We start from the raw sequence: 8,296 nt of genomic DNA on the forward strand, positions 1-8,296 counted from the left end.
TATATATATATATATATATATATATATAAATGTATTTCTCATTACAGTATACGAGGACAGCTTTCTCTTCGAAAGTACTTCGAAGTTTTCTTCGCTAAATCACTAATCAATACTCTCATCGTTTGGAAGACGTGGGACTTTGTTGTTACTTTACTTCGTTTATCAACTTAGACTAATAATTAGACTAATAATTAATGAGATTGACGATTTCTAAAGTCGGCGCGATAAATCGCCAGTAAAAGAACTTAGTTATATTAATGACATTTATCAGAATGAGACAATATTTTACTTCGTTAACATAACCGAAGTAAAAGATTTAGTTGAATACATATATACATACGTATTTCTCGTCGATGTAGACCGTCGAAAAAAGCAAAACAAATTTATAAATATTAGCACAGTGCTTTAAACATATAATAATAATGAGATTTAATATGTGCAATATAACATATATGTTATAAAAGCGGAGTGATAGCATATATGTTATAAATACAGGAGACATGGCATATGTGAAGGCATTATACAAAAATGTAAATCGTGTAGTGCATTTTTAAAAATGTACATGATATTTAAATGTTACCCTGAAAAAATGTACTAAACTTTAATAAATATTTGTTTGAATAGTACTAGATTTTTATTAAATTTAAACATATATTTAATACGAGAATCATTAAGTTCAATTATCATTTTTTTATTGAGTCAATTTATTTACTGACATAAATAAATATTAAATTAGTACTATTGAAAAAAAATATGTTAAGATTTAATAAATTTTTTCTCAATATACACAATACTATATAAGAATTAAATATAATATTTATTTAAAAAAAAATTTACATTAAAAATTTTATATCGCGCCAACAATATGTAAAATATTCACACGCGTTAAATGGCATTTTATGTACAAATTTTTTTATAATATGATTTACTGATTATCTACAAAAAAATTAAGATAACATTTGCAATTCTAAATTTTATTAGTGTAATTTATCTAATAAATTGGTATTTTAATACTTTACTACATTAATATTATTACTAATATCTATTATACTGACATTAAACCGCAAATATGCGTAAAAATATTACGGAAAATATGGTACCAAATGTCAATATATCTGCTAATTATATAAGCAAATTAATTAGGAGTCTACAGGGACGAGTATTTCCGTACAAATATATCACTCTTCGCTTAAAAAAACGATCGTTTACACGGGAATTAATAAGACGTGTGTAACCATGAGAGAGATTCGTTTATGAGTAGATTAGTTGATTACTATGTCGGCAGTGCCAACAACTATGTCTAAAAAAACTCGCAACGCCGATAGAATTATGAATAATAATTAACAATAATTCGATAGAATTCTTTTTTACAGGTATCGGTTTACTGGTCAGATGTGAATCATTTAATTAATTTTCTTCTCGAAAAATACATTTTGTCCCTTCTTTGGCGCACAATAATTGCAAATAAATTGCTTGAACTCTGAATCAATAAATACAATTTAATTTTATTCCAAATTTTGACAACATTAGCTGTAATTTTTGTTTAAAAACTACTTTATAAAAACTTTTATATTTTCTACGTAATATAAAATTATCGTATTGAAAAAATGTTTATATTTTTATTTCAAATAAAAATTCTTATTAATGGTCTTTTATACAAATTTTATATAAGAGCAGATAAAAGATGAATATATTTTAAATAGAGAAAAATAAATCTTTTATTTTTTTTTTTTACCCAAAAGTATCAACACACTACAATAAATTACTTTCCTTTTGAATGAATTTTATATTTACTTGTCTCATTGAGGCAGAGTTCAGCATATATATATATATATAATGCGCTTTATATTTTACACATTATAAACGTTTCAAATTGAATTGACATCACCCGCTATAATCCATCAGCCACAAGCGTTTTCATTTATATAGGAATAACATCTTTGGCATTAAATTACAAGTAACAGGATATATCGATTGCTTTCTACTTCGAATAATCCTGTATTAATTTAATCCCGGCACTAACTGCAGTTCCCCAAGTTCTAAATATATTCGTTTAAACTTAATTAATTGTCGCGACAGTCGTCAACAGAAAAAGAAACACGATGTGATTCGAAGATGCGTGTGTACATAAATACACTTATAATTCTTGTGTAATTACATCTAGATATTTCATATTACTTACTTAAACGTCTTTTTCTTGTTATTCCGTATTGGCGAGTGAATCGAAATCTATAGAATTGTTCTATTGCAAGTGTCAAACAGATCGAAACGCTTGTGATCGTCATTCGTAATAAATTTACTGTGTTTGTAGTACGTATCTATTATTTGTATAATTTCAAATAATGCTCACGAAATAAAAGGAAATGAATTATCATCAAATAAATATCAGAAAAATTATAGATAATACTTTGTTGGAAATTAATGTAAGAGAATATTGAAAATAATTGTTGCATTGCACAATATATTGTGATGTGCAATCATTACTTTTAATAATGTGTTTATGACATTTAAATAATACAAATTTTTAACAGAATCTACGAACTAATTATAAAAAATAATAACCGTTCGCACGAATATTCGAAAAAGCGTGTACTTTCATGGGTTTATGTTTTGTATTCTTAAAATTTCAACACTAAATATATGTTTTGATATATTTATATATTTATACTTTTTTTTATATATCTATATTAAATATATATTAATACTCTCCTTTCAATTAGAACTGTTTAACAGTAAATTATAATATACATATATTTTTGTATATAATAGATGAAGTCCATCTTGTAACGGTGTTTTCGCAAACAATCGATAAATTATAAACTTCGTCAATATTCCAACAGAATAACGTCCGGTGTTAAATCTATTTTCTATGGAAAATAATGTCGTATTTGTGCTATCTATCCCTAACGCTACGGCGATAGAAATTTTCTATTCCGTAGTTATTGGCTGACGATTCGTTGCAAATCGTACAATGGGGACAGAGCAACATTTAAACTCCGACAGATTAGCCACAATGCTTACAATTTACATTCTAAACGGATTTTTACACAGTCAGAAAACATACTTGCTTTCGTTCCAGTGTATTATGGACAAATTGCAGATTCTGATTAAATTATGAAAAATATTTTTATTTGAATGCGTGGGAATTTATTTTTTTCAACTTTAATTAATTGTGTATAATTTTTAACAAGCTTATCAAACAATTTTAGCTATGTAACGATAATTTAATAATTTGAACTATTAACTTCAAAAATATTTGAGACATCTAATAATCAATAGATAAAAAAGAAGACTTAATAAGAGCGTAAGTTGCAAATGGTGGAATAGAATACTTCAAATAAACTGTACAAAAATTAGTTAACAAATTAAATATATTTAACATGTTCGTAAATATAAAATATTTGCAAGAAGAAAACATTCTTTTATAAATTTAAAGAATCATTTGTAACTTTATACTAAATCTTTCAAAAATAACTTGATATGTCATGCACAAAAGTATTATACACATTAAAATGAAATTTTCAATATGTAAATTTTGAACGATATCCTAATCCGCGTTTCAAGATAAAAATTTGTATTTAAATGTTTCATTTGGAAAGCAGATGTACACTATTATTGCTTCGATTAATAATCAATAAATTTTATCACTTGCATAAATATTATCGCGCATCGAGCAGCAAAAAAATAACAAATCTGCATAGCTTACGGCCGGAAGCATCTTTAACTCTGTAACTTCATAACTTCGTTTCTTGGATATGCCGTGTATTTCGTTTAAATCTAGAAAACTTATATACTATGTATATATTTTTCGACGTGCAGGTAGCTGTTGCAAACTGATGGCAGAATAAAGAAGCGTTTAACTACACATCAATTTTTCATTAATATCATCGTCTTTTCTAGTCAATAATGAGTCAAATTAAATTATTCTTCTAATGAACTAATAAACTATAGTAATAAACTATAATATATAAACTACCGATTCATTATATTTTATAAAACATGTTATGAATGAATCACAGATAAATGCATAATAGTCTAAAGAATTCAAGAAATGTTTTCCTTGCTCAATCTAATCAAATTTAAATAGACTAAATTAATTAGAAATTGATATCTTTACACTATGTAAAACAAAGTTTACAAAAAATTATATTATAATCTTGGTTAATAAAACCTTATTCAAATAAAATAAATAATTTATGACATTTACGTTATTAAAATGTAACGTCATTTTAACAGAAAAATTAGAGAAAATAATACCAGGGAAATTCTCTCCCATCATAATAATACAACCGTCTATTTCTTCGTATGCCTTACGTTCATATTGGTGATTCTGAATTTTATGACCTGATCCTCGAATTTATAACATTTTTAGAACGTGTCGCGAAAAATGCATTATCAGACAAATCATGGATTTGGTGTACCAGTCGGCTAATCGCTGCACATCGTACGATTAATGCCTACATTGCCTATATATGGACAGATTTCTTACAAGTCATGGCCCAATCGATCCATCTCAGCCAGGAGAAAATCGACGTCGACCTCCGTTACAGCGGCACTGGAAATGATGTTCCTGAAGAAGTTGGGCCGTCGATCATCTGGTTGGTAGCCAACCATCAGAGTGCCAGCTTGCATCATGCGACCTTTCAGAATTGGACATATCTAGAAGAATAAACAATTCTCTCTTATTCTAAAATTTCTACGGAAGAATACTTCTAAAATTGAACTTTGTTCGGCTTTATTAGACATTATACTTTGTATGTCTTTAAATTCATCAAACGCACCTCGCCTAAGATTTTTATTCTTTCCGCGGTATGTGGCATGTTTCGTACGCGCGTAGGTAGATACCAAAAACAGACGTTCACTAACTCAGGTTCGAGGATCAAATAATATTTGTCGGGCATTTGTTTAATCCTTCTAACCATGTACTCCGCCAGTTCCATCAGCCGATCCATGTGCTTCTCGAAACCCTCTGTTCCCTAAATGATAAAATAATAGATTCATTTCCCAGTTTCAATCGCTGTGGAAATACAGTCTATATATTACTGAGAATAATGCCGAGGAGAATGTTGACGTCTAATGAAAAAGCATAAAATCGCCTTTCTGTAACAATGGATTTTGTACCTTGGCGCGCCATTGCAACCAAAGCTTGAAAATGTCGTTGTGACGCCCGCATTGAATGACCTTATCGCCAGTGTCGTACCTCACGTCGTACAGCTTGTCCGTCATAAACAGGTATTCCGCGGACATTTGGTTACAGCTGATCAGTAGTCCCTGCAAAATGGAAACAGCTCTCGCTTTCAAAACATACGAGAGACGATGTCTATAACATTTTTCCGATAACGAAGCGTTTCCGGAATTGTTTCGCATGGTTTACGATTGACAGGTCGCCGGAGGAGGAAGAGGGCGAGTCCGTCTGGGTCGATACGACACTTCAACACATGCGCGTGAGGAGAAATACTCAGGATATTGAATTTACAAAATGGCGGATATTCCGCACCAATGTTGCACTTCATTATTGACCACCATTGTTTTAGACAAGATTATTTTTTAGCTTTATTATTTATGAATGTTTCACGTCACTTAGAGAATTTTATATAACATTGATTTACATAACTAACGAATGCTGTATTTTTAAGCTAAGAAAAAATCCTTTAATTCCCATGTTAAGCATTATTATTATTGCCTACTGTTTTCTAATGCTGACAAGAGAATAATTATTTTATTATTATAGTCATAAATATAAAAAAATAAATACTTTCATATACGCGTCTTGTAGACCTGTATCAACTGATGAAACAACACAATTGTCACTGTTATAACAAAGCATCCTTTGGACATCACGCTTCAACGTCAATGGCAACGCGGTCCAACAAAAGCACGATGCGTTCTCCCCTGGATATCTCGCGGCAGCCGGTGCACGGAATTTTAATATCCGAAGGGGAAGTTCGGAGTTAGCAATAACTGAGTCGCGTGGGGAGATAGACCCTCCCCGACAGCGTGCGCTGTAGACGGACGGCAACATATGTTATCTCTTAGTTTAATTAAATTCCTGTAGTGCCAAGCGCCCCGGCACGTAGGTCTACCCCTTGGAATGCGACTAGTGTTGTCTCGTTGCCCTTACGCGATGTAGGAATTTCAGCTCTCGGAAACAGGGAAGATTTCTAAAAGTATGACGCCGATGTGTTAAACGTGGATGTGCAATGTTACTGTTTATTTGTGCATATTATTATTTTAGATATTTATTTCTCAGTCATGTAAGAATAAAATATTAAAGAAGGAAAAATAAGGTGTCAGAAATCGGAATGATATATAACACAAACAATACAATAGTATTAATAATATTTTTTTATAATATTTCCTATTGAATTAGATTACTGATAATTATTTATAATTTTTGTAATTTAAAGATTTTTTGTTTTAATGAAAATATTATCTAATTAATAACGTCTAATTTCATAACTTACGTCTTCCTTAAAGTGAATACTGGAACATTGAAGCAGAGCTCCCATAAGTTTATGTGGATTCCATGTCACTGAATCAGCTCTGAAAAATCAAATATTGTTGGAATTTCACAAAAATTTCAAATTTTCTTTGATATCTAATTTTTATACTTTTAAAAGATATTTAATTTTTGTACTTTTAAATGTGGAATTTATGCGATAAAAGTAAATAATGTATTTATGTTTTTCTCCTAAACATTAAAGGTATCATTAGGTTTCTTTGTAAATGTACAAAGTATAACTTTATGCTAAGAAAAACTCACTTCAATTTTTTATTTCACTAATAGGAAAGGTCTCTGTGATAACAAAGTGTATCAAATAAATCGTACATTTTACGAATAAGTGCAGAAAATTATTCTTCTTTTGCCTTATCAGCAACCTGTCGAAGCGAGCCTTCATCGAGTTGACTGAAAAAGCCAGCCGACCTCAGCTGGTCGTCAAACTCTTATCCACTCCCACGGGAACCAATAGGGGATAAAATATGAGTTATCTTCCCGCCGTGCCCACGGAAGGGGGTCTATCAATTCGAGAGAAGAGCTATTAATATAGCCACGGGACCGGATTTAACCCCCTGGTCCTCGGAGACCCACTCTGGCGGTAAAAACCTCTAACCCTTCTTAATCCTTGAAAAAGCATTGTGATATGTGAGAATCCACATTCACATTCCTTGACCCAAATTTGTGTGGTTTTGTTTTAGCGATTAGTGTTGTGCAAAATTATTGAAGCATAAAAGAATTAAATTCAATGAAAAATATGGCAAACAATAAAACAAAGTGTTATGATAAATATTTGTTATAAATATCTATACATAGATAAAATTATGTGGGATTTATGGAAAACTGAAAAGGTGTTATTTTATGTAAAATTTTGCTTTGAGTACATAAGTTGCGTGCTTTATGATAAATATTTGATACTTGGCAAGTGACATGTTTATCGCGCGCCAGTCCTGCGTGCTGCCTGAACTTCCTGTGAATGATACGAGGGTACTCTTGAAGCACCCTTGAAGCGCGATTCGCGTCATTAACAGACTTTGTCCATTATTCACTCGTGTGCATCCTTCTTTATGTTACAGATCGACATACATATCTATTCGTTTAAATCAAATAGATCTTTAATTTGTTTAAAACAAATAGAATTTAATCTCTTATAATCTATATAATTCTTATGTAATATTTTTAAATTAACATTAACATCCATTTTCTATTTTTTATTTGTATTTTTTGTTACGCTCTGCTGAGAACTTATAATCATTTATATTTTTTTATTGTATATTAAATTTGGCAAGCAAAATAAATATTCTACAACATTCTTCATTTTAAATTTGAATAAATATTGATGCAATAAAAAATTTATTTAAAAGAAAACATTAATTTAGGCAAGAAAGTATTTGTTTGAATTATTTCGTAATTTATCATTTTTTTATATTTTAATTATAGCAATAAATTAAAATTAAAATAGCACTTTAGACTTTTTACGTAAAACTTAATATAAACTTTTTACGAAAATTTAGGAGTATTAATTTAATAGAAAAGAAGAATTAGGTACAAACTTTTTTCTTCACATAAGACGCACAAGCTTTACTTGAGAAGCGTGTATAAAGCAAGTGATTAATGCGATTCGCAGCTGAAACTGGCGCATACGGCGTCCCTCCATTCACTTTTAAATTCATCCAAGGTGCCAACCCCAAAAGCCGCTTGATATATATTGCAGGGGATGTTAATTACCCATACCCTTAGCGTAATGCACGTATATATATATATATATATATATATATGCCGTCATATATATGCCGCCGC

General features: G+C 30.1%; 1 protein-coding gene across 2 annotated transcripts in view; it reads right to left on the minus strand.

The window, feature by feature from the left end:
- Positions 1 to 4,296: 4,296 nt before the first annotated feature.
- Positions 4,297 to 8,296, minus strand: part of LOC108689039 (glutamate decarboxylase) — a 22,755-nt gene continuing 18,755 nt past the window's right edge. For both annotated transcript variants that reach the window (XM_018195635.1, XM_018195634.1), the window contains 4 exons: positions 6,465 to 6,543; positions 5,122 to 5,271; positions 4,782 to 4,976; positions 4,297 to 4,659 (listed from right to left, as the gene is read on the minus strand). In XM_018195635.1, the coding sequence (XP_018051124.1) occupies positions 4,486 to 4,659; positions 4,782 to 4,976; positions 5,122 to 5,271; positions 6,465 to 6,543 (598 nt within the window). In that variant the 3' untranslated portion in view covers positions 4,297 to 4,485. The remainder of the gene's footprint in view (positions 4,660 to 4,781; positions 4,977 to 5,121; positions 5,272 to 6,464; positions 6,544 to 8,296) is intronic.

The sequence above is a fragment of the Atta colombica genome, unplaced genomic scaffold (genome assembly GCF_001594045.1).
Source record: "Atta colombica isolate Treedump-2 unplaced genomic scaffold, Acol1.0 scaffold254, whole genome shotgun sequence".
NCBI lineage: Eukaryota > Metazoa > Arthropoda > Insecta > Hymenoptera > Formicidae > Atta > Atta colombica.